The sequence below is a fragment of the Nipponia nippon genome, unplaced genomic scaffold, assembly GCF_047370975.1.
Source record: "Nipponia nippon isolate SJK-2023a ecotype South Korea unplaced genomic scaffold, ASM4737097v1 scaffold_3, whole genome shotgun sequence".
Lineage (NCBI taxonomy): Eukaryota > Metazoa > Chordata > Aves > Pelecaniformes > Threskiornithidae > Nipponia > Nipponia nippon.
In genome coordinates this window covers 5,270,202-5,297,131 of record NW_028262347.1, presented here as the reverse complement: position 1 = coordinate 5,297,131, position 26,930 = coordinate 5,270,202, and the positions used below count along the sequence as shown (strand labels likewise).

The following is a 26,930-nucleotide window of genomic DNA, read 5'->3' as shown; positions in this document are numbered from 1 at the left end:
GACCACTGCTGAATTTGATCCAGTTTGTCACCATCTTTCTTGTACTGGCAAGCCTCAAACTGGGCACAGTACTCCAGATGTGGAGGGAAATAACCACTTCCCTCAACCTGCCGGCCACATTCCTGTTAGCACACAGTCCTCCCTGTAGGCATTTCCCTCGCTCCCTCTGCACACCTTTCAGACCCGAGAGAAAAAAATCATGCTGCAAAGTAAACCGTGTTTTGTTCCCTTACCAGTACCAGGATCAGAAACCAAGTTTAGGATCTTTCCAGGCTCTGAGTTAATATTGAAGCAGATGTTCCTTTGGCTCTTGGGCAGGTATATGATGAAATGTGGGTCATTGTCAACTGAAATATAGAAAACAAACAGGTGTGAGAAGCAGGCTGGTACTTGCCCTAGAGGTAAGGGACACAAAGACTGAGACATTTTCCTCGGAGGATTTTGAAGCACTTTTTGGGACTCTTCAGAGCAGGAGGAGGGCCCTTTCCACCCCTGAAGTAGCTAAAGTTCTCAGATGCTCCTCACAAAAGCCCCTGGGACACTTTCTCCTCATATACTTGCCCTGTTTAAGGAACAAATATGACATTATTGGCTTGAGGAGCACTGCCAAGTCCAGTGAACTACTGGTTTAACTGGTCAGCTGCCCACTAGGGTGCCATAGGCTCAACCTGGAGTTCTAGAAGCTGAGCTTTATTTTTTCATGATAGAAGCCAGCCTCCAGCTGAGGCCGAGAACCCATCTGGACACCAGACAGACATATCTTTGAAGCCTAGATCCAGGAAAAGACCTAAGGCATAGAAAGCAGGACTTGGGTGACACCTTTGTTCAAAACTAATATCTACCTCCCTCCCCCACCTAGCTGTTGTCTATTTCTAGAAGTGATGCACTCCCGGGACATCACTCTCTCAAACTAAGAAGCTCTCAGACACGTTACAAGTCCATACCACCTTACTGATGTTGGGAAAAGATACATCCCGCCTACCAGCTCCCCTGAGGAATACAATCCAGGACTTATTCTCACAGTATGTTTAACACCCTGGTGGGACTGGGCCCCTCCGAAAGTCATATTGCCCTTTAAAATTTCCCTCAAATGAGACCTGCACCTATCACTGAAGGCAGCTGCCTCCAGTCTCATCTTGAAGTGCAAAGCACTGCCCAGCTCTTACTGGTTTGGTGGTGGGTGGCATCTCCCTGTTAACATTCAGAGACATGCCCCTGCTCAGTGTTGCCTATGGGGATAGCCAGGCCAGCTTCCATTCATTCACTGGTGTTCCTCACCTTTGGAAGCATTTAATTCTTCCTGTGCTGTAGATAAATCCTAGACCCTTGACCAGGAATGTCTTCACAGGGAACAGTAGGGTAGGTACCCTCCAAGGGGTGAAGGAGCTTTTGAATGTCTTGAATCTTTTGAATATATTGAGTATATAGCCCTCAATCATTTTTCCTTATTCTCACCAACTGCTTGGTCTTCCTCAACTTGATGCCAAGGCCTGTTCTGATCAACATTTCCAGGAACAAAAAGAATTTCCAGTTCAAAATACATGTATAGGACGGACAGGTAACTTTGCCTTGCTCACCTTCTTTTCCAAGCAGTTTCTTGACTATCCAAAGTCTTAGATTAACCCTTGAGCTATGCTGAGGAGTTTGATAGCTCTTTGTTTGATAGATACGTAAATACACACATCCGCACACAGGCAGCCTCCCAGAGCTATTGTAGTTATACTGCTTTTATAGGCGATGCTTCTCACAGCTGGTTTGTTTAAGTAGGCACTAAACCGTGGCAAAGGCCCAAGCATTAACAGGATCCATCAGTCATCAGTGCATTCAGAGATTTTTATCTACCACAGAACATTCATCTGTCATTTACAACGGCAGGAATTTTACATGAGCTTTGCTACTGCAGAGAAGCTGAATGTAAGCTCAGTGAGCAGCCACAGCCCCAGGGAAGCATGCAGCAGAAGATGGGATTGATGGGATCCTATTAGGATCTAAACCAGCCTCATGCTTGTAACTTAGAGCATATTTTTACCTGGTCATCTACTCAAAGTCAAAATGACCTGGTATTTTATAAAGAAAAGCTTGATCCTGGGCGCTAGATGGATTTGCAAAAATTTGACTGAGGTGGCTGTGATTTGGGATGCGCATGATTGTGACCTGCTCAACCTTCATCAAGGACCTTTCACACTGATGTCCTCTGCAACAGCAGTGAAATAGCTTCATCAGCTAGTCACAGCCATTGATTTATTCTCTTGCGGACTAGCCCCTAAATGAAGATAGAGCTTTTACAACAATTCAGAAAACTCAACAAGAAAAATTAAGGCAAGTGAAAGACTCCTCCATCATTACTGGGCTTCACATCCTGTCACAGAAGCTGAAATTCCCAAAGCGCCCAATAACTTTGGTTATATCGCCTTTATTTGTTTATTAGGTGATGAGTGTTTCTGTTTGGTGTTTCTTGGCAGAGAAATACTGTAGCTTTTACCTCTGTTTATGCTCAGAGAGGACACAGGAGGACTCCTTTGCTCAGGCATGAAGCTGACTGGTACAGCTGTGATATTGGCCCAGGCTGGGATACCTTTGTTATTATTGGGTGCATTTGGAGTTAATCCCAGGGTACCTGTTAAATGACAGTCCTAATTAGGTTTTTGTTAGTGCTGACATAATTAATAGTGTAATTTTTAAAGTAATGCAGTAGATCAGAGCCTGATGTCATTATACCAACGTAAAGCAGGTGCAATACCGTTTACAACAGATATAGATTTCTATAATGAAGTTAGGATGGATTTACTCCAGTGTCTCCACCAGAGGAACATGACTTACCAGTGCAGCTGAGCCAACCATAAACTATTGGTGAAAAATGGAGCCTGACTTTTTAACTCTTATGCATATGAATAGGCCCCACTTCAGCAAAGCTCCCAATGCAAGGGTTTAAGTGTTTTACCAAAGCTGCATTTTTAAAAATTAGCATGTGGTAAAAAGCTTTACTGACTTGGGTCCTGAGTTTGGGGTGCCTGAGAAGAGGTAGGACTCTTTCTGCATGTCCTAGGCTGTCCCACATGCATAAAGGTTGCAAATAAGTGCAAGCATTTAAAATACAATCTCCTAACGTCCCCTTCTGCTAGACGTCTCTCTGCCTTTGCCATGAGAGAGGCAGAAGAAAGTAACATGTGCCCTCTCTCTCCCACTTAGTTCATAAAGCAAAATGATCTTAAATGATCCATGAAACGTGGTTTGTTTTAATATGTTGGGCTGAAAACGACAAGAGCTGAGGCAGGGCACATATTCACATCTGTTGGCCCTGCTCTGAAAAGGAGTCAGGGGAAAAAGGAGCTGGAGGACCACAGCAGGACAGAATATTGCACAGCTAGATCTTCTAAACCTCTGTCAGCATCTTCTTCCTTGAAGCCCTAATTGAGACCATAGGCTGTTTTCACACAGGCAGTGTTATTTCTATTAGCACAGTTACAGGTGAAGTCAGTGAAGGTAATAAAGGAACTAAAAACTGGACAGAGTTCTGAGTTTCCAGGTCATATTAACTTCACAGACTATTATGCATGAAGAAGTTCCCCCATGCACAGTCCAGTTTTGCAATAAGTCTGTCATGATAAAAGAACAGTTAGGCAATCCTTTGAAAAGTGAGTGATTTCAGTGGAAGACAGTTTCTGCCTATGGAGACAGACAGTGCAGCTCTGATGAGAGTTGTGCAACAGACAGAAAAATCTATTTCAGATTACCCATTCTACGCCTTGTATATGCAAACTTTTTAGTATAGCCCACATCTTGCACAATCCGAAGCACAGATTTACTTCGATATTATTTTTGCAAGCTCTGTCCTCTGCTAAGTTTCAAGAGTCACGTCCCACTGTCCCTGAAAGTCACAGATGCCTTGGCCCCGATTTCAGTGCTGTTAAGTTTTGACTATTCCATCAAACAAAAAGACAGAGGAATCTATATTAAAATCACTTAAATCCTCTGCATCATCTAAATCAAGATAATTATGGTCTGAATTCACCAGCTTGTGCCATGTATAATGAATTCATTATACATGAATGCAACACATGCTGTTTCTGTGCTGAACTGTTTGGTGGTTGTGAGTTCATAGAGTCATAGAATCATGGACTCATAGCATTGTAGAATACCTCGAGTTGGAAGAGACCCATAAGGATCATCAAGTCCAACTCCCTGCTCCTTACAGGACTACCTCACACTAAACCATATGACTATGAGTGTCGTCCAGATGCTCCTTGAACTCGAGTTGTAGTATGCAGTATAAATAACAACTATTTAATTTCTCTTTGGATCTCAGCTGCAGACTTTAAAATTGAAAAGAAGAATAAATGAACCAAAAAATAACAATGGACAGCCATAAAAGCCCTGTTTCATTGAGCCATCATCGGACATTTTTACAGTTATCCAGGAGCATGAGAACTGAGCATGCAGGACACGCGCTTGGACTTTCAGCAGTCACAATCATTTCTAGTGTGAAATGCCAGATGGATGATGATGTCTGTTGCTGTAATGTAGGTTGTTTCTTTCCTTCACAACCAATTGTAAACTCTCCCGTTTATTAATAGGTTTTAGACTCAGACTCAGTTGTTCAAGGAGTTGGTCTTTTACTTTCAGTGCTTCCATTGCATCGCACTGGCAGCGTTTTCCTGACAGCAACAGTTGTGCTTTTTCAAATCACTGACTGGTGAGGGTGCAAAACAGCTGCTGTTAGGTTTCATTGGAAGCACATGGCTGTGCAGGGATGACTTTGGATCTGCTAGACACTCACGGATGTCAACAGCTTTTGCTTTGAGACTTACTCTACCATATAATGCCAGAACATGCCAACCCCACCTCATTTGGCTGGATGTAAGGTTGCTGTAACAAGGACCTTGGAACACATATTGAAGTAATGGATTTAAAGGAGAAAGCCAGAAGTTTAATTAATGAGGGACACTCTGTTAGGACAACTCAGATTCCATGTAGGCTTGTGGCTGATTGGTAACAATCTTAGGAAGCTTCCAAGGCTTAAAAGTGGAGATAAGATATGGTTTAGTCAATTCTACAGCTTCAGTGCAGGGATCTAGGCACATCTGTCCCAGTAAGAAGATGTTCAATCTGTGACATTGTAGGCTTATTGGAAAACTCATTATTGCAGCGTTGGCACATGCAGTCCTCACTGAAGCCAATGGCTCCAAACAGCACTTGTGTAACAGGATGATCTCAAAGTTGCTGAAGATTTGGTCAGCTTTCACTGAAAATACAGGCTATCCTATAAGCACAAACACTCGGAGTGAACAATGAACACAGTTGTTCTTCCAACAGAAGAAGAAGAAAGCCACAGTGAGAGGTAGAGTCAGACAGACTGAGACACTGACCTGGGCAGCAGCCCCTTCTGGGGTCTTTGGGCTGGTCTGCCAGCATTATCTCGTCCTTTTCGGCGTTCTCTATCAGCATGGCTGTGAAGGGGGTAACAATATGATGGTCAAGAGACATCTGTAGGATGGATTTGGTGATGTTCCTCTTCAAAGCTGCAGTGGGGGCTGTGTTTCTGGGTGGAAAACAAAACAGAAGGCATGGTTAGCAGCTCTGCAGGGCAGCTGCCATGACAGTGCTTCCACAGAGCAGTCATAGAGACAAACTGGTAGGTGTTGCAAGAAGGAAAGGCTGAGAGCCTGCGTGAATGCACTCTCCATAGAAGGACTATTCTTGGCTTCTGTGAGCTTTGGCCTGGACTCAAAGAAACCCAGTCCTTCTCCTAGTCTCAGCAGGAGACCTCTTTCTGCTTCAGGGGGGATTCATCCTGAACGGCTCCATAGCTTTTACTCAGGCTCCATAAGGCAAATCTCCCATTCGTTTCATTCACACAGCCAGGTCTGTTTGACACTTATTCTTCTAATTAACTGCTCCCAAACTCTACTCCCTGATATCTGTGAGTGCTAAAAATAGGAGGAATGTGGCTGAAGATATCACCTACCTTTATTTTGATTTTTTTACCTTACCCATTTGAAACTCTGTGAGCAGGCTCATGGCTGTAGTCTCAGAGAGGACCAGACTGCTCTCAAGCTTCACTTCCCTCCCATCACAGACCACATTTCTCCTCACCTCTCTGCCAGCATCTGGTTGACAGTCAGATAGGCCCACAGTTTCCTAGTGAATTTGGGATCTGCGTATTTGTCTTTCTTCATGAAGCCATCCAGTTCTTCAACATCTCGCAGGGTTTCCATGACGAGCTCTGCATTTGCCTATGCAATCAATGAAAAACAAAGATAACGGAGGGTGAGACAGGAGAATGAGATGGCTTTGAGTTCCCCTCTTAGCACGGCTGGCATTAAGGACCCACTCTGGCTCTGCCCATGATTACTTCTAGATCAGAAGGTCCCACCACTGTTGGCCTGACTGCCATGGGGAGGGGAGCTGTCGTAAGAGGGTCTTCTGTTAAAGACTGTTTTAGCAACAGTGGATTAAAATAGGTAAAGGAGCTGTCAGTGGTAACCAAAGAGGGTGCTACCACACGACAAAAGAACAGGCTTTTAACAGAGCTCTGCTATCCTCCCCTCAGGCTTTCACACATGCCATTCCTACTGAGGAACAGGAACGAAATTCTACTTTCTCCCACAGACCCTTGGACTGCACTGTGTTTTGGCAGGACAGAATATTGAGCGTGTTATTTGATTTTTCCAGCAAATAACAAATGGCAACTCTTAAGCCCTGAAAGAGTGTGGATCTTTTGGTTCCTCCTCAGAAAGAGGGATCTGGATGTAGTATTCCCACCCCATCCCACTCCCGCTGGAAGAGCAGCCCTGAAACATGGGGAAAGTCTCATCACACATGCCGTAAGGCAGAGCATAAAAGGACAGCGCTAGGACTTGGCACATTGTAGACCCACCAGCTTGAACTCTCCAAAAGTGGGAGCTTCAGCCATGAAAGGAGCTACCTTAGGGGACCTCCACTGCACCTTCACAAAGCATGAAGCATAGTCTTAGTCTGGTTTGTAATTGAATTTTATGTGGTATATGTATTAGAAGGAAGTTCCTCTGGCAGGCTGCAGGATGTGACTATTCATGCCTGTACTAGAAGATATTGTGAAACATTGCTGGACAAACCCCCCATGAGTTTCTCCACACTCCCACCCAGAACCCAAGTGGACAAACCACTCCGCTGGCAATAACCTCCAGCAAGGAGACTGTGCACATGAGCGAATGAACCAGCCCAAACCCCAGGAGCAAGTATCCTAGGGACACCTTCACTCACTGCTGTCGCTGTGACGATGCTTTCCAAGTGCTGCAGGTTTTCCGTGTCGACCTTCCCAGCCACTACTATCTCCGAGCCACCAAAATAGTTGTGGAAGCTGCTCTGAGTGACGTCTGACACTGACTCCTGGGGGTAGTTGAACTGAATCTTCTTCAAGAGTGGGGTGGAGACCTGGTTGTAGAAATTCTGAGATGGAAGGAGACAGAGAAGTGAGTCTGTTGTACCTGAAGCAACCCTCCCACATGCACCACTCTTACTGAAAGGACAGCAGGTGACAAAACCTGGAGCTCCAATGGACAAGCAGGACTTTTCTTGTCCCAGAGAATGCAGACACCCTTATACTTAGACCTTAGTACACTTGTAAAAGGGTACAGCAAGAAGGTCTGGCCCAAGTCTTGTGGAAGTCAAAGAATAGTTAGATGCCCATGGGCTGTGTTCTTCCTAGACCTAAAAGGCTTGAACACAGGTGTATATGAACCTGAATCTATTATCAGGTTGGTCAGCTCTTGGCTACTGTGTAAGACACACAGCTGCTTCCCACCTAATTCTTGCCAAAAACTAGACCTATATCTCACTTGTATTTGCTTCTGTGCTGTGGACTGTCTACCATTTTCTGACCCTGTTGTACCTGGCTGATGTGAACTGGGATGTGTGCACAGCTGGGTTTAGCATATGGGACCAGAGAGGGAAAACAGGTACCCATCCAGTGCTATGGATGGAGGCTGTCTCCTACCGAGGGGCTGCACTCTGCTGTTTGGCAGAACACCGTGTGGTGTGTCCTGGCACACCTGTGCTGGGAAAGAAGAAGTATGGGAAAGAAGAAGTATGGGAAGCCTGCATAGGTGATGAAACCTAGGATGTAATAATAAGGAATAATGAATAAGGATGTAAGATTTTGTTCATCAGCAATGGCTGCTCACGGATTTGGAGCCATAGCCTCCTAGAACTGAACTTTTTCTTACACTGGCAAACTTTGGATTAGCATTTAGCATTTATATCTAGGCCTTTTTGTTAGTGCTGAAGTGGTCTGAGGTAAAATCCAGGCCTTAATTTTAATTCAGAAAATCTTTTTTTATGGTTAGGACTGTTTTTTTAGAATATAAATCCTACACAGAGCAGTAAAGTATGTATTACAGATACTACAAAAATTGTAACTAGGAGCACTTAAGCTAATGCATGATTGTCATCTTGCAGGACTCTTCAGAAGAAACAATGCTTTTTGTGACCTCCCCCACGAACCTACAGTAACTCTGCTCTTGCTAGTGGAGTTACCTAGCTCCACAGCTGTGAACAGAACCGGACCCTCAGTTTCAGAGGCAGTGGGCCAGAAACACACCTTCATTTGGGCAGAAGTCTCCTGATTTCCAAAAATCCTCTGCGCCATGCCACGGTTGTCAGTTGCGATTCTCTGCAGGAAATCGTAATCTACATCAAACCCAATCCCCAGGCAGAAGAGAGAGAATTCGTCCTTTATGCTCTGCTTCACGTTCTTCTGGATCGTCGTCAGCTTTAGCTCGCCTTGGAGACACACAAAGGGTGACACCCATCTGAGCAACGGAGGAAGTCTCCATCAAGGTAAGTGCATTCATGCTCTTCCAGCATCTCTGGTTCTCTCTTAATATAAGGGAAATCTAGGCAACTAGCTCAGATGCCGAATCTCCATTTTGCAGTGCCTACAGTGACATTTGAGTTTCTCTTGGATGGAGATTAACAAATTGTTTCCACTGCAGATGATTCTTTTGAACTCTTTTTTTGGTATCTGATGCATATTCTTTGTATATCCAGTGCTTTTATTAATTTCCTGGGGCATTTGCAATTGTAACACATCTAGACTTCTCCCAGAGTTACTGCTTCAAACTCTGCAGCGTAAGACATCTCCATAAAGGTTTTACTTTGTTTCTGATACTTAAGATGTTCTCTGCCACCACTGGGACTGACTTTTTTTTCAAACTTATTTTTAATGGCAGCCTCTTCTGGGCTGGCAACTTGCAGTAAGTGATTGCTTTCGTCCTGTACCAAACCCAGTCCAAATTAATTTGCTTTCTACTTTATTTTCCTGGTTTTCATGTTACACTTGGGACTGCATAGATCTGTGTGGGCTAAGGTCATTGGAAGAGGGAATTTTTTCTAAGGTTGTGATTACCTCTCCTACAGGACTTGTGCATCTCTGTAATTGCAAGAAGTGCATAACGTGCATAACATAATCTGCTCATCTTTTGAAAGCTTCTGTGCAAAGCCTCATGGCACCTATAGCACTTGGCAAAAGAGCAGCACAGGCATTGGAAGAAAGGGGAACAGAATTTTTTTAACTTACTGTCAAAGTGTCTACATGTTGCCTGCTTTTCTCAGGCTAATCCCACTGGCCTTTCTTCTCACCTAAAGCAGGATCCTTACCTACTGTCGGGTCTCCATCAGACACCAATACAATCATGGAGACTGAGTTAGGGTCCAACATGCCTAAGTTTTGGGCTTCATTCAGGATGAAAGTGGCTCGGAGAAGAGCTTCATTGATATTTGTACCTGTTAAAGACACAATGAAGAAAACAAGTTTGATTCTTGTCATAGCTTTTGTCAAATCCACATCAGTTCTGAGATTCTAGTGGAAGTAATCAGCATGGACAAGACCTGAGATCAAGGCAGCAAAATCCCTCCTCTGGGGTGCTTACAGTACATCTGCTAGCACTCTGGTTCCCTAAAGAAATAGCAGCTGAAATGTGTTGCATGTGGGTCATTGTCAACATGACAATGTTGACAGACCTTCTCTATTTTCTGTCAACAGACCTTCTCTATTTTCCTTAGGTATAGTTGTATTATTTACTGAAAACAACATAGTCAGGATGTGCATCTCTGTAAGTGGAAATAGTCTGTAATCCATCTGAATTTGTTCATCAGCATGTTACTTTATTCTTAGCATGATGTTGAAATATATAAATACGTATTTATATGAATTTATACACATCTGTATATACACATACATATGTGTTTTGCACTAAGTTCGATTAAGAGACCAAATGTTGATACCCTTTTTCATCCCAGGTTGTCATCTCCACCTTCCCCCACTGCCATCCCTCTCACTAATTCCAGTGGGGCCATTTGTAGTGTTGGGAATTATTTGCTGTGGGAAGAAGTAGTGGGTTTGCAGGTAGACGATTGAATGAGAGAAGAAGGAAACTTTCTCTTCTGGCATCCGCCAGAAACAGCCAGCCTTGGACATCTTGATTGCAAAAGGTGTATTTTTACTCACACTGTCTAAAGGTTTGGCTTGTGGCACAGAGGGGACTGAGTAAGGCTGAAAAAAGCAACTGTCCTTTTTTATCAGACACGGAATGAAGGCACAAAACTGATGAAAAGTGTGCCCAAGGTGTCATTCAGTAGATTATGGTGTAGTCTACAGTTTACAGCCAGTGGAGACCCTGGAGTTGGGCTGCTTATGATCTGCTTTACAAAGGCATGAGACAGGCTTGGTCTTTCAAGGATATTTGGGATCTGTGAGGCTGGAGGTAGGACAGATGGATTAAAGGCAGCTGTTCTATGGTGTGTTCTATCTGTCGTAGCTTATTTAGTAGAAGGAAATAAACTGGAATCCTTGCTCTCCTCTAACCCCAGGGCATGCTTTTCCTATTTTGGGAATCAGACTTTTTTTAGGAATACTCTGCCAATCTGAAAGTTGTCTGAGGTACCCATTCCTGTGATATCTAACTTCCATGAGCACCTTGCAATCAAAACCTCATACCCCCGTTGGGATGGATTGTCTGGATGTACTTCTTAGCATCTTCAACCTGCGCTGGGGTGGCTGAGACTAGATTATCTCTCCAGCATCTCACATTGTGGTTGAAGTCGATAAGGGAGAATTGATCAGCAGCACGGAGCTCGCTCAATATTGCCTTCATGGCCTCGATGGTCTGAAAAGAAGAAATTTAAGAGAAGACGAGTTTATGCTTCCTGTTGCTGAAAGCATTTTCCTAACTTGTAACTACAAGCAAACAGATGCCTCTGATGAATAAGAACATGAGCACTGGAATCCAAAATAGCATCTGCTACCCAAATCTCTCCTTTTTTGCACTTCTTGCATAAAGTTGAACTTTTCTCCAAAGAAACACAGAAAAAATGCAATTAGCAAGAACAAAGCCATGTGACTCAAGCCATCCTTGCTTAACTCCTGCTAACACAGAGTGAGGTGAGAGAGAGAAGCAGTTTATGGGATGTTGTGGTTCAGGAGAGAGGAATTACTCATATCAGCTCAGGAGACTTAGCTCTGTCTGCAATGCTGTCATTTCAGGCTGGATAACATCTGTTAGAAGATGTGTGATTTAAACAAGTGTCAATTAGCTCGTATCCCAGTTTTGCAGCATTGATTTCCCAAAGGAAGCAATCTACCAAGCCTTAGTATTGTGCTCCGAAGAAAATTCAAATATACCTAGATCATCCCTGACTAGTGTTTGTCAAGCCAGTTCTTAAAAACCTTAGTGCCACATGATATACAATCTCTTCAACTCCCCTCTCAGCACTACAAAGTTTTTCCTAATATCTAATACAAATCTCTCCTGCTGTAAATCCATCTGATTCCATCTTATTCTACCCTGGGTGGGCATGAATGTCAGTTGATGAGCTTCCCTTTTTGAACAATTTTTTGCATATTTGGAGGCTGATTATGGCCCTCCAAGTCTTTTCTCTTGCAGACTAAAACACCTTATTTTTTTGCATTTTTTCCCCTGCATGGGTCTAAAAAATTCTCACTGCTCTTCAGTGGGCTGTCAACAATTTGTCCACAAGTTTTTGAAAGCAGGAATGTAGTATTCCCACTGAAATTTTCCCAGGATTTGGTAGAGGAGATTAGAGAAAGAGGAGGTCAGAGCCTTTGCAAAATGTTTTGTGATCTGTCAATTAAAATTTTACTTTAGAGCTAAAATCAGTATTCTGATGGCATCACCTCTTCCTTACAACATGGAAGGAGTATTACAAATAAAGAGTAAAATCATGAAGACCAAATATTCTCCAAATTCAGTGAGATTTTTGACAGAGTAAAGTGTAAAGAACTTAGCTGATAATTTTAAGTGCCAGTCTGCTACAGAATTGTATGGGAAGGCACATGGGAAAAGCTGGCAGGAGGTTCACTTTGCAATAGAGGTCAAACACTTACTTGTTTCATTTTCAGTCCCCACATCGAGCCACTGACATCTATAACAAATAAAATGTTTTTGGGCAGAGGATCAAGATTTTCCGGAGCAAAGAAATGAATAAAGTAGCCATTAAAAATCTGCAAAATAAAATAAAAAAATGTACAGTGAAGTGAGCTATAGTAAAGATGTCAGAAAACTCAAGACAATAACAGAGCAGAAAATGTTATTCTTCTTTATGGGCCAAATCTAACTTTCAGCTCTGCACATCTCTGTATTTGTAGCACCATTTATACTCCATAGTCTGTACTTTTTATCAAGGAAGGCAGAGCCTGGTTCTCAGACAACTGCCATGCACTAGCATAGGGAGGAATGAAAAACATTTTCAAAAACACCATTCTGTCTGTAATAATTCAACCCCATAACTCTGCTTCATGTTAACATAAAAATAATGATGTTCTGGTGGTCTTCTTGTGATATATTGGTTCAGCTTCCAATGACTGTCCTTTGATTCAACATTAAATCACCAGACTGCTGCTAGGTATAAAAGACATCGGCTTTTGGACAAGACAGGAATCTGCTCCTGTCTATATATAGGACCACGTCTTAGTCATAAATTGAGTAAATCCATTCTGCCCACTTAAAATCCCTTTGTTCTTTCAATTGGATACAGAGCTCATGCTTATTCTCCTGAATGATGAAGTTTAGCACAGTTTGCTTAATGACAGCAATTCTTGCATTTACAGATCTCCTCTCCCGTTTAAACAGCAACACTTACTTCCAGTTCTCCACCTGTAGTTTCTCTGTTCACATCGTATTGCACCACAAAATTTCCGTCTACTGCTGTGGATGAGCACGTGGGGCATTTTCGTTGCTGAGCCATCGTTGGCTTGAAAGAAACATGAGCCTTGAAATGAGAAGTGATCATCAGTCAATCAGATGTTGTGTGAAAGGTGATCATTGAAACAAAAAGAGTTCTATTCATGAAACATCTTATTTCACTGAATATTTTTCTTCTTTCTTTATTTGTACTCTTAGTTTAAGTGGAAAATGGACTTTGTCACTTCAAAAGAAAAACAGCACTAAGGTTTGCCTGGATATGCTGATTCAGTAGTAGCAACTGTGACACAAACAAGTTGACCCATCTACAGCACCAAATATTTCAATTAAAGCTGTGCAAACCATTTCTAGTAAGTAATATGTTGGCTTATTTAACATTTTCCTAGTTGAAACTATCCATAATTTCATCAACATTTTTAATAGCTTTTAAATTGATTTTTTTTCCCAAACAAACGAGAGCTTGTAATTTGTCTGTAAATTAAGTACGAGGAATAATTTTCATTCATCACGTGATTGGTTATGCAGACTTTATGGCACTATTTCTCTGCTTTGACTGGATAACTTGAAATTTCCTGAAAAGATAAGACGTAATACATATCCACACTACCTCTGAAATAATTTGTTAAACGTGGGTGAATGAGATATGAAGTTGGGCCTAGGTATCAAGAAACAATACTGCCTGATGTATCATTATAGTGGCACAGACAGATTTTTTGGGCCTGATTCACATAACCTGTATTAGATGTCTATGTAAGAGTAAGCAGAGTTGTACCCTCCCAGAGTCACTGCTTGAAGTTTCTTGAGAAAAACTTCTCTGTTGTTGAAAGGTTTTACTTATACACAAGAGCTATGCTAGAGAAAGCTAGGGTAAGAATGTCAAGGCAAAGGGCTGTCCTAAAATAAGTCCCTATGCAGATGTTCTTAGTTGAAACTGAAACTGTGGAATTTTAATCCAGAATGGTTATTCCACTTGGTATTCACCACCTACCTTTTTCACATCCAGCAATCCCAGTGCATTGCTCTTTCAGAATTATAAATTAAAAGCTTTGCACAAAGATGGACGGACTACACACTACTTCTATACTGCTGTCACTGTAGTATTTGAGCGTCTTGTACATACATTTAGGTATCAATAATGAAGACACTATTTTTTTTGCATATTTTTACATGCTTCTAGCAGGTATGAAAAATGCCGTGACTGCATAGGAACAGGTGTGAAAATGGAAGTTTTCATGCTATTTCTAGTCTGTGACTGTTACCTTTTTCTCTCCCTTGGAGATGGTGGTGATTCCATCAAAATGATCTCCAAGTGAATTAGGAACATGCACGTAGCGAAGCCCCTGTGGCTCAATAATGCGGACATCCACCTAAAGGAGGGAAGGGAGGACATTAGTATGAAGCGGTGCCAGTGTTGTACCAGGATCTCATGAACCCTCCATAGGCAAACTCCAGCTGGGGGTTGGGATGCTCTTGAGAATGCTCCTCTATGGCTAGTCTCATTCGTGCATTGCTGAAAATAGCCCACGATGGAAAGGCAAAAAAAATGCATCCAAAGAATAGAAAGAGTTTGGTAAAAACGCTCATTATTCCTCTCTCTCCCACCCCATGGGGCAAGTGGTGAGGTAGGAGTCAAGGGTGATACCATCGTTTATGCCGAAAGCCCAAAAGAAGCATGAAGTGACTGCCTAAGTGTTACTTTGGGTTAGGAGGCCAGGAGGATGATGAGTTCTCACACTTGATGATAAGTTCTCTTCCTCTCTACTCATGCTATCGACAGGACAGAGAGTATTTTCCCTTTTGGTTGGATGGCCAAGGCGATTTGGAAAATAAAAGTTTTATCCTGTCAGCCTGAGATAATGGCTTTTTCTGGTTGTATTTCTGAATAGTTAGTAAGACTACTAGGAGGCAGGACATGGTGTCCTTTTCAGTAAGATTAACTCAGGTCTTTGGGCAGCTTGAAGGAGATCACAGCCTGCACTAAGGAAACGTGAGCAGCAAACTTTCACATACAGCTTGTGCTGAAGACACGGAAAGCTGAAGAAGGCATTTATGATACAGGGACATGAGAATGGCCAGATGGAAATGTCCAGCTAGCCCTGTATCCTGTGTCTGTTGATGGATGACAGAGGACACCTTTGGATGAGCGTAAGAAAGAGGGTAAGAATAAGACAAATCATCTTCTGGCAGCCAGTTGTGGAGGGACTGTCATTCAGAGAACGTGTGCTCTCCTGGGACACTATCTCATGAAGTTGCTATTATTGTGAAAAGCACTGTTCCAAATAAACAACAAATATTGTTTGTTTTCTTTCAGTCAAGGCAAGTTTACACCAGGATATATATAGGCCAAAGCTTGTTTACCCAAGTGGTTCTGACGTGAGTCAGTCACGATTAAGGAGATGCCCAACCGTGTTAGTATGAGGAGGCAGGACACATTTGCTCCTCACTCGTGTAGCTACGTAGCTCCTGGTTTGAAGTGTCTCATGCTGGTCTACACAGTGACCTTGAGGCTATTTGTACTGAGTCCATATAAAAGGAAGGAGCTGTAGATGATGTGTCCTACTGTGGAGCTCACAGGAACCTTGGCTGCTTTCTCAATGAGGATTCACTGGTGGGGTGCTGCCTAAACACACTGCTTTACCTCCATGTGCTTTGCCAAGCGTCCTGGCTTCACAGAGATGACGTGCTCATAGGAGCTGAGTTTCCTTCGAATCATTTCATGGTAGTGAAGTTCAAACTGGATCCTCATCCCTGGGGGCACATTCACTTCAGTTTTGAAGTTTTCCATATCCAAGGCATTGCTCCTGAAAAGTCAGCTGTGGGGTTATTTTGAGAAAATACAAGGAGAAAGAGAGCTTCTTTGCATTTTGGTTTGGAGTTATGCATTTGCTGGGTCTAACTGTGGCCTATACTGGGGAACTGCAGTTGTCTGTTAGCACAATACGTTTTATCAAGCTGAAGCAGAAACACAAGTTAAGACCTTGACAATTAAATACTAGAGTTGCTGTAAGGAAGGAACTTATTTTCCTTCCCAGGGTCCCCCCCCCATCTATCGCCTCCTGGGGTGGGTCACCTCAGTTCTATAAATAAATTCAGTACAATATCCATATGCCAAAGACTTTATACCTTACTATTCCAGCAGCTTTGCCTTTGGCTTTTGCTTGAGAGTACATTTTTCTGGCTTCAGATTTTTCCCGAATTTTGCTGGTAAATGTTATACCATTGACATCCCTAGGAGAGAGAAGCACAGTAAGTTTGCAAAAGAAACAGCTTTACAACTGACGACTGTTTCTTCACTTTAGAAAAACATCAGTGAAATCTAATCTGGTGGGAAATGAAATAAGGTGGCTCTTGTTTAACCCCAAAGTAATGAAGTCTGGTTTCCAGTAGTGCTGTATCTTTTTCCCTACCTGCTTTTTTATTTCAAGTAGCCAGCACTCTTGTACTCTGAGGAGGATCTGCTCTCCCCCACCTCCTTCGCACATCCCCCTTTCTTTGGGCAGGGCAGGCAGCTACTCTTGTCATGGCTACATGGCATGGAACATGGATCAGGACATGTCTCCTGACCAGCAAGCTGTCTGCTGCCTCTCTGAATGGATACTGAACCAGGCTAGTTTCTTTCTGTTCAGTGAGGGGCCTAATTTGGGTCTCTCTCTCTCCTTTGATCTGGTGCCAACTTGCACAAGACAGGTAGGAGCTTAGTCTATTTGAGCCTTCTGTCCTTTTGTCAGATTTTGTTGATGTTGGCCAATGGCCCAATAATTACTGGAGAGGAAGAGATGAACAGACATACAGTATGACAACAGGAGCCTTTTGTCTTTGAGAAAGCCTGCTAAAATTACACTGGAGCTGGAAAATAATAAGAGGTGTTCTGCTTTTACGAATATTTCCCTCCCACCACATTCTGCCACCACATTGAACCCTGCCAGAGCACAAGGCTGATACCTGCCCACTACTTACATAGTAAAGTTGTCAATAAAAGCTCCTTTGGGGACTTGTACATCAAACACTATGTGCTGGGACCGTTTTGCATTATTCACCATTTTGGCTTGGATCATTGTGTTGGCCAACCGTGACGTTATAGTGGATTGAACTTTGTAGCTGTAAAGACCTATCTTGTCATCGTCCTCCACCTGTAATTGACAAAATTACTCTATAAATTTAGGACACAGCTAGAAAATGTTCCCTAGAGGGCAATATCAACCCCTTTTATAGTCTCAGTGCCTTTTTAAGAGCTGCTGTGCCTTACAATATGGCAGCTAAATGGGACATGAACTCAAGTTCAGGACACCTCCTTATTTTCCCTGGCAATTGTGGCAGGATACTCATGTGAATACAGTTCATTATAACATTTCAGCTGAAAGAGGGAATTTATTAAGCTGGAAGGTTTTCCTTGCTTTTGACCATGCAACCAGTCCTTGGAATACTCTATTGGTGGAATCCAGCATAGAAGGGTACACAGTAATCCTCAGCATCCTATGCTGAGGAGGAGAGAGCTTACATTTTCAATAAAAGTCCTAAACAAAGGAGACCTCAAGCATTGGTTACTGACCTAGTCTTGTAAATGGTTAAACCATGGCAGTGGGAGAACAGTATTAAACTGGTATATTAAGATACTGCCTTTGTCGAATCACTTTTGATGCTTATTTCTTCATATTTACCATACCCTTCTCCCTCCAGGAGCAGTTGTATAAACAGCATTGTGCAAACAGTGCTCTGTTTAAAGAAAATAGGTTAATACCCAACCAGCAGTAAAAACAAGGAACTGAACAAACAAAAGGATTGATTTCCAAGAAATGGTTAACTAGAAAATCACTTTGTTCAGTATTATTTTCCACAGAGGAAGAAAAAAACTCACCAGATCTCCAACATACCCCCAGTCGGATGTGCTTCGCTGGAAAAGGAAAATATGGAGAACGTATTTCAGCAAAGATAATAACACAGATTGTGGCTGTTTCAAGACAGGGATCAGACAGTGGTAGCATCTAAGAGCTGCTTTCCAAGATGATGAGAATGGGTTTGCGTTCTCAGACTTAGTGTGTATATTCCTTTTGTCTTATTTTATGTATTTATACATGGGATGTTGGAGCATGTGATCTCCCAGCTGTGACTTAGAGGCTATCAAAAACAGAAGGACAGATCGCTTTCTTTGTCTTTATTTTTTATACAAAACATTCTCTTCTAGAACAAAAATATTCTTCCTGAAAGTAAAATGTGCTGGCAAATAGCCATACTCAGAAACCCTAGCTTTTAAGACAAAAATTCTCTTTTTTTTTTTTTCCTAGGAAAAGTGGAAAAACCTCAAAATCCAGACCTCTTTATTTCATTTTGTTTTCATTTACATTATAGAATATATATTTATATCATTGTATTATACGCGATATGTATGTACACAAAAACCTATTGCATAATTGATACTACATTTATACACCTATATATATGTAAAGATAGTTATGTATGCACTGCTTAGAAGAGCTGAAACTGTTCATTAATGGTGGGATTTTTTCCCCTGCCATATGAATATTTCCATTTGAAAATTTCTATGACGAGGTGGTGACATCTTGTGGTCGTCTGTATCATTCTGTTTAATTAACTAAAACTTAAACTCGCATGAGTAACCCTGGGATGGGATTTGGCTCACCTAGCTCTAGGGGGAGAGGCAATTGATTAATGCAGCTATCTGCTTTGGCGTTATCATCACAACTAGGCAAACTTAGTTCTTTACAGTCAATGGAGTGATCCTGTTCACCTGAAAATAGACACTCCCCTTTGGTGGAATGAGTCCTGCACACAACCATGCTGACTGTACTGATTACGCTGGGTTAAAAACTGGCTGGACGGCCAAGCCCAGAGAGTGGTGGTAAATGGAGTCAAATCCAGTCGGCGGCCGGTCACGAGTGGTGTTCCCCAGGGCTCAGTGTTGGGGCCGGTCCTGTTCAACATCTTCATTGATGATCTGGATGAGGGGATGGAGTGCACCCTCAGTAAGTTTGCAGATGACACCAAGTTGGGTGGAAGTGTCGATCTGCTAGAGGATAGGAAGGCCCTGCAGAGGGACCTGGACAGCCTGGATCATTGGGCCGGGGCCAACTGCATGAGATTCAACAAGGCTCAGTGCCGAGTCCTGCACTTGGGTCACAACAACCCCATGCAACGCTGCAGGCTGGGGGAGGAGTGGCTGGAGAGCTGTCTGGTGGAAAAGGACCTTGGGGTGTTGGTTGACAGCCTCCTGAACATGAGCCAGCAGTGTGCTCAGGTGGCCAAGAAGGCCAATGGCATCCTGGCTTGTGTCAGGAATAGTGTGGCCAGCAGGACCAGGGAGGTGATAGTGCCCTTGTACTCGGCACTGGTGAGGCCACCCCTCGAGTACTGTGTTCAGTGTTGGGCCCCTCACTACAAGAAGGACATCGAGGTGCTGGAGTGTGTCCAAAGAAGGGCAACGAAGCTGGTGAAGGGTCTGGAGCACAAGTCTTATGAGGAGCAGCTGAGGGAGCTGGGGTTGTTTAGCCTGGAGAAGAGGAGGCTGAGGGGAGACCTTGTTGCTCTCTACAACCACCTGAAAGGAAGTTGTAGCAAGGTGGGGGTCGGTCTCTTCTCCCTAGTAATGAGTGATAGGACGAGAGGAAACGGCCTCAAGCTGCGCCAGGGGAAGTTTAGGTTGGATATTAGGAAAAACTTCTTCACCAAAAGGGTGGTCAAGCATTGGACCAGGCTGCCCAGGGAAGTGGTTAAGTCTCCATCCCTAGTGGTATTTAAAGAACGGATAGATGTGGTGCTCGAGGACATGGTATAGATGGACTTGGCAGTGCTAGGTTAATGGTTGGACTCGATGATCTTAAGGGTCTTTTCCAACCTTGACGATTCTATGATTCTATGATTCTGTGATTAGAGGAGTGGGTACCCAGTGCTGCTGGCGGTGCCCAAGGGTACCACCCTGGCCTTCAGCTGGGGCTCCAGGAGATCGTGAGGTTCCTGTAGGTTTTGCATGATATCTGACAGCCAGTAAGATGTCTCGGACACTGCTAGATCCCTACATGTAGGCAACTGAATTGAGCCATTCAACTCCACTGATGACGAGCAGGAACTTAGGGAGACCAGTTCAGATACTGATGGCTAAGTTATAAAAATGTACCAACACCTACCAATCTCATCTCAGGTTTCAGCAGCACGTGAAACCAAGAGGACCCAAAACCACAGAAGATGTTGATGAAAACTGCATTAGTCACATATAGTGCATATAAGGCTTGCTATACAGTTACTAAGTTCATTTGAAGCTAATTAATACAGTGTTACTAGGAAAATCTCGGGCTGCATAAGAGATGATACATGTCATAGCAAGATCATTTTAATGAGATGATTTTAAGGATCCTTTAAAGCCAGGTAGAGAGACTGCAGGATTTCCCGCCTGCCTGAAAACAAATGCAGGTTTTTATTTATGAGCTATACAGGCTCCACCTGAAACGTTCAAACTGGGATTTCAGGATCTGGAAGTTTATGGCTCTCTAGAGACCCTCTGCAAAGCCTGATGGACTGATCCTTGCTCAGTCCATCTGACACCCCACAAACATCACTGTACAGTGAACTGGACACTTCACATCTGATAAAGAATCAGACCGTGAAGAATGACTGTTGTCCCCACACCTACCCTTGGCATAGGAAACATCACCAGCATGAATACAAACTAAGACTAAACCAACCTTAACTGAAACAAATTTAATTTTGAAAAGATGAAGACCAAGCCCTTAGCACAGAGGGGATTTTTTTTATTGTGGTACTTTTCTGGTTCTCAGAAGAGCTTAGGGTTCCCAACTCACTTTACAAATGGTGCTTAAAGCTTTCAAGATGCCCAGGTTTCCTTCCTGTTTGTTTTTATGAGGGTGGAAGAGAAAAGGGAGGTGCTGATGGAGATGTGAGCTTATCGTTTGCACATGTAGTGACTCCCACTGCTGTTGTTAGAGATCAGACATGGGGTGGGCCAACTATCCCCCTAGGATCTCAAAGGTTGCAGAGGGCAGCCAGTCCAACAGGTCAGGAGGACAGAGCTATAGATAACTATATTTCAGGTTTGAGCGCTGATGTGGTTACTGAGAACATGGGCTTTGTAGGGACTTCTGTGGCACATGAGACTCATGCTATTTCTGGCATGAGGCTTCATGGCTGATCCTTGACTTTAAACCACATCCACATCTGCTGATGACTGCACTGCATAGAAACAGTATCTTGTGCAATATCTAATGTATGGCCAGTTGTTAATTAGGGTGGAGACAACAAATGCCTCAGGAGCTGTTTTAAGGATCTGGTCTTGACAGATGCTGGGCCCTATCTTCAGGTATTGAGACCCATCTTCTCCTGACATCTGTGCAGACTATGGATATTTAGCCCTTTATAATGATATTTGTTCAAATCACTGTGCATGAATGTTGCAATTACTATGCAGTCTTCCATCAAGAACATATGGAGTACTTCAAGCTAACTAGTATGCAGGGCTGCTGGCCCTGATGCCTCCTGTCCTGTCTGTGGAGGAAGAAACCATGGTGTCTAAGGGAGGAATGCATTACAAGAGATTGCAGTTTTTACGTCATCTGTGGGATGCTTAGCTTACCACTGCTTTCAAGTTGCAGTCCACAGGCTACTTCTGAGCTGTGACTTAGTAAAACAAGGAAAGTGGATTCAGAGATGTTATACTGCATTCAAAGGAAATTACTTTCCTGCTGGGGCATGAAAAAGGTTGAAAAGCAGATGGCCAGCACGAGAAACTAGACAGAAGATGAGATCTACCTGGCATGTCCTCCCAGTTCTTTGAGGTGCTGTTTCCTCATAGATTCACTTCTTTTCATGTAAGTAATTTCCTCAGCAGTTTTTAACACACTGCAGTTTCAGTGCAGCCATTTCAGACTCCTTTTGGGGATCATGACCCTTACTGTGAGGTGCAAGAAGAACAATTTCAAACCTAAGGCTTGGCAGAGTTTGTCTTCACAGTGCTGCAGATGGATCCTGGTCTCTCTGGTTGCATGTATACCCTGGGAGCTGGGGGGCTCTCCAGCCAGCTGATTCCACCCTCTCTCTCCTTCCGTATTTCCTTTCTGTGCTGGTTCTCATGAAGAAGAAACCAGGCAGGCAGAGCAGTAAGGAAATAGGTGTGATCTCACCTGGATCTGGACAGTCAGAGATCAGGACCAAGACTGGGGGACATGCTACAGAACGTCCCGCCTCACAGTCTAGACACAATCTCCGTTATCTACCTCCAAAACAGAGATAACGGCAGTGCACCATCACATAGAGGTTCACAAGGTTACCTGCATTCCAGCCCATGGGGCGCTCTGCTTCTCTGGTCACGAGGACCATTCACATACCTGAGACACAGTATTTTTGGAATTACTCAGGATATTTTTTTACTTAAATATTTTTCACCAGAATACCTGATCTGGACATAGAAAACAATTCTTTCTATTTAGAACTAATCAGTAGGGTCTGCAGAGGAGTTCTGTTGTCTTGTTGCCAATGGCTGGTGAGCTCGTTGTAGAAAACCATAGCGCTAAAACAATAATTGGTAAGACAGTCTTCCTCTAGTGATTAACAGTAAGTAACTGTATCCCTGCTGTTGGCCAAGAGCTAGTGTCTCATGTTTCACGTAGTTCAGTTTAATCTCATCTATTAATATTTTATTGTGACTCAACTAAAATAAAGGTAGCTCATCCTATAGCTGAGATCTTAGTTCTGCTGGTTTGCAAAGACTCGTTTGATAGGTAAAGGATGGGAAATAATATATGGGAATATAAGGAATAACCGGTGTAATAAAACCACTAGAAGAACTGCAAATTACTGCATGCATATGTCTATATCACTATGCATCTGGAAAGTTGGGGAACAGAGGCAACATAATACATATGGCACTAATACAGACATGTTGGAAAGAAACGATGCCCTGAAGAAGTGCAGCTAGAGGGGATTTCTGCTTAAGATCATGATTAAATTATTTAAATACTGGTCTGGCAAGTGTGACCTGGCTTGATTCACATTTATGCTAAAATATTGTATTTTTCTGGCAGTGTAATGGAGGCTTTAGATGTCAATAAGTTACATTTACACTCTGTGTGAGGCCCCTTTCAAAAAGCTTTAGGCTAAAGAATCATGTTTGCCTGTGCTTAACTATAAAGATGCTGGGAAATCCAACTTTACTCAAGAGGATCTTTTGTTTTCACTATACTGAACAAGCTCAAGAAAGGCAGCACCAGAGCTTTGGTGGAGGACAAGGTCCACTCAGATCATAATTTCTTTGATTCAGTGTGGTAAAAGTTAATAATTTCAAATGACTGATTTCATGATTATTATTTTTAGTTGCTACTGTGTAAAACACAAGAAAACTCCTGCAATTCTGTTTTAAATGTTTCTGTTTCAGAAGTCGACAGAATATCATAATTTGCAACCAGTCAATATGCTGGAAACAAATTTTCTACCCTGGTCTCAGACTCCACCAGCTCATTACCCCTGTGACGCTGTGCTGCTCTCTTTAGACCTGAGTAAAATTTGAATGAATGGATGACCTTTCAATACTTAAAGGGAGCCTACAAGAAAGATGGGGACAGTCTTTTCAGCAAGGCCTGCTGCGACAGGACAAGGGGTAATGGTTTTAAACTAAAGGAGGGTAGATTCAGACTAAACACAAGGAAAAAATTTTTCACGATGAGGGTGGTAAAACACTGGAACAGGTTGTTCAGAGAGATGGTAGATGTCTCATCCTTGGAAACATTCAAGGCCAGGCTGGATGGGGCTCTGAGCAACCTGATCTGGTTGAAGGTGTCCCTGCCCATTGCAGGGGGATGGACTAGATGACCTTTAAAGGTCCCTTCCATCCCAAAGCATCCTATTATTCTATGATTCTATACCTGCAGGTCTCAAAGGTTTCAGCCTACATTGCCGGTGTCTGAAGTCCGTTTCCATTTTCTCATGGGCAAGCCCCACCAGTATCAATGGGATTTTTCCCACACATGAAGTTAGACAGACAAGTATCTCCACTGTTTAGCATCTGTATTATGGTCCTTAGGAGCTCAGATATGGAACAAAGCCTTGTTGTGCTAGGTACTGCACAATATATTGTGCAGTATCCTATAAAAGGTAGTAGCAGTTCTTATCCCAACAAGAGATATGGAGGTCTCAGTGCATATAAGGACCTGCTGTTCCCACCTGATTGCACACTCACAACCCTTGACATCGAACAAGGCACCTGGAGAGAGCTCCCAGGTGTTCTTACGTCCCTTTTTTTGAAGCATTTCTGGGTACTGTACCTGGTGCCTGCCATTTCTCGTCTTGGAGCTTGAAGGAAATCCATTGATTTCTAGGTCAATCAGGTTTTCTACTTCCTAGAGGAAAAAGAGGAAGAAAGAGGTGTTGCTGCTGTCTTACTGCTTGATTTATCACTTGATTTATTATTAATTAGCACTCTAATAGAGTTCCAAAGGGAATTTACCTCCCCTTGGTGCAAATGGGGAGCAGAGGCACAAACCGTCTCAGATCAAAATGCTGCATCTTCACGCATTAAATTTCCCACTGTGACCAACTAGCTCTATAAGTTATAGCTTATAAGATCATGACCTTTACCACCATTTTACAGCCTTTCCTTCTGAAACATGGAGTAATATTTAACGTGCTGAAATGACCATAAAAAGCAAGAGGCAGATTATCATCAGGATGGGTCTAGCCATGGTAACTACAGGATTTCAGATACTGATCTCACTTAACACAGCAAGATCAGAGAAATTCTGCTCAAACCAGTAGAAATTGTCTCTGGTTTTATACACACATATGTGAAAACTAAATTTGTTCCATTGACAGAAAAGGAACATCAGGTCTTTTCCAAGTGCAAAGCTGCACTGATTTAATCAGAAGTGTGGTTCTTACACCACAGCAATACTCTTAATTAAAGTTTGTTAGAAGTTTAATTTATGGTAATAATGAAATTTAAGTAAATGAGTTGCTCTCCAACTTGTATGATAGCATACACACAAAGGTTTGCACAAAATTAACTGATATTGTTTAAGCACATTGATGTTAAACTGATACAGCAGCTATGGTTAGAAAGGACCACAGGTCTGCAATATTCTTCCTGGGAATTACAAACTCAGGATAAAAATCTCACTGTGTCATGAAAAGTGCTGTAAAAAGATAGAAAAAGAGGATATCCCCGCTCACTAATTCTTTTTGTTAATCTTGCAAAGGAAAAGAAAGCTTCGCGCTGTCCCTGCTGATTTCACAGAAATATTGCGATATGGCAATATGGAAATGGGTGTAGACACCCAAACCTAAGTTCATCTGAGCCTGGGGGTTTAAATTTGGGCTAAGCTTCGGAGTCAAAACTATAACTGTACTTCTTTTTGTCCTTGTATTATCCTAAGCAATTACAAGCTCTTCTATAAATTATCTCATCCCTCTCCTGAGGAATGTACAGTCAATAGGATCTTCACTCCATATTTGAATTCCTGTTAAAAACCCGAGTCCATATGAAGCTCTGCTGAAGTTCACAGTGGTCCACACAGGAGACCCCATCTGAAAAGATGTCTAAGTGCTCTGTTTCTTCTTATTCCAGGGAAACAGGATATAAAATATGCTGAAGGTCTGAACATAGAAGTCCATTTGAATGTTTAAAAGTTAAAACCACCAGAAAAGGCAAAGCTGAGGTAAAAATATGAATCCTGTTTGAAAAGAAACTTGGAGTTATGCCCATATTACCCCAACTCTAACATTATTAAAAAAGCAACCCTATGAATGACAGGTGAAAACCAATTATCAGAACAATGCCATTTACAGCTAAAAGTAGAAGAGAATTCATGAGATACAAGCAGAGCTATGAAGCAATGACCCAATTCTGCTTCCACTGAAGTCAGCTGCAGCTTCGATGTTGACTTCAGCACGGAAGGGAGACCTAGGCCCTGCCTTGAAATACTCACATCTGGGATTTCGTCGATAACAAGATCAAAGCTTCCTACTCCTGAAATGAGGAACAAACCCAGGAAGCAGATCAGATGCTGCATTTTCTTCTTGCTTGTCTCCTGAGAAGGGTTCGCATAGGTACTAGACACAGGATCTTTCCTTCTCTGAGACAAGTTCAAGGAAACAGCTCAGGCTTATGCAGTATTTTGAACAAAGTTTTGAAACGCTGACTTTGTTTAGGCCATAGGTAAATATTTGCCTTGCAACGCAAGTCTGAGCTGTGGTGCCTGAGCAAGGGTTATCCAAATAGTGTCTTCACTCGCCTGTGCCCTTGATAACAGCTCAGGCTTGGATAGGCTCACTTCTTGCTTTTGTAGCTTCCCATGATGTTTGACTAACGTCCTGCTAGGCACAGACCTTGGAGTATCCAAAACGTTGAAAGATCAAAGCAAGAACTCACTCCTAGCTTGTTTGTTTATAGTAAACGAGGTGAAGACTGGTTCTCAGAGCGATAGAGGCAGCAATATTGTGCTTCTCCAAGGGTCCTCCCACCCAGCCATCTCACAGGGGTTGGCAGAGACCTTTGGGCTGGATCCTGACCCACACAAATACCTTTTTTCCACTCTGGCTGGGAAAGGATCATAGCTGGTGGTAGGATAGTTCTAGTTTTTCAAAGTTAGTCATGTGAAAATGATCAGAGGGATGGAGCACCTCTCCTATGAGGAAAGGCTGAAAGAGCTGGGGTTGTTCAGCCTGGGGAAGAGAAGGCTGCGGGGAGACCTGATTGCAGCCTTTAATTACTTAAAG

General features: G+C 42.8%; 1 protein-coding gene across 1 annotated transcript in view; it reads right to left on the bottom strand.

Annotated features, from left to right (window-relative positions):
- Window positions 1-26,333, bottom strand: part of ITIH2 (inter-alpha-trypsin inhibitor heavy chain 2) — a 29,945-nt gene extending 3,612 nt beyond the window's left edge. The window contains exons 1-17 of the mRNA XM_009462620.2: window positions 26,141-26,333; window positions 24,482-24,556; window positions 18,055-18,090; window positions 17,157-17,329; window positions 16,323-16,427; window positions 15,838-16,000; window positions 14,459-14,566; window positions 13,138-13,266; window positions 12,383-12,499; window positions 10,976-11,144; window positions 9,637-9,762; window positions 8,579-8,760; window positions 7,243-7,428; window positions 6,094-6,233; window positions 5,367-5,539; window positions 2,483-2,617; window positions 234-347 (exon numbers count right to left, since the gene is read on the bottom strand). Of these exons, the coding sequence (XP_009460895.2) occupies window positions 234-347; window positions 2,483-2,617; window positions 5,367-5,539; window positions 6,094-6,233; window positions 7,243-7,428; window positions 8,579-8,760; window positions 9,637-9,762; window positions 10,976-11,144; window positions 12,383-12,499; window positions 13,138-13,266; window positions 14,459-14,566; window positions 15,838-16,000; window positions 16,323-16,427; window positions 17,157-17,329; window positions 18,055-18,090; window positions 24,482-24,556; window positions 26,141-26,224 (2,215 nt within the window). The 5' untranslated portion in view covers window positions 26,225-26,333. The remainder of the gene's footprint in view (window positions 1-233; window positions 348-2,482; window positions 2,618-5,366; window positions 5,540-6,093; window positions 6,234-7,242; window positions 7,429-8,578; window positions 8,761-9,636; window positions 9,763-10,975; window positions 11,145-12,382; window positions 12,500-13,137; window positions 13,267-14,458; window positions 14,567-15,837; window positions 16,001-16,322; window positions 16,428-17,156; window positions 17,330-18,054; window positions 18,091-24,481; window positions 24,557-26,140) is intronic.
- Between the last annotated feature and the right edge of the window lie 597 nt (window positions 26,334-26,930).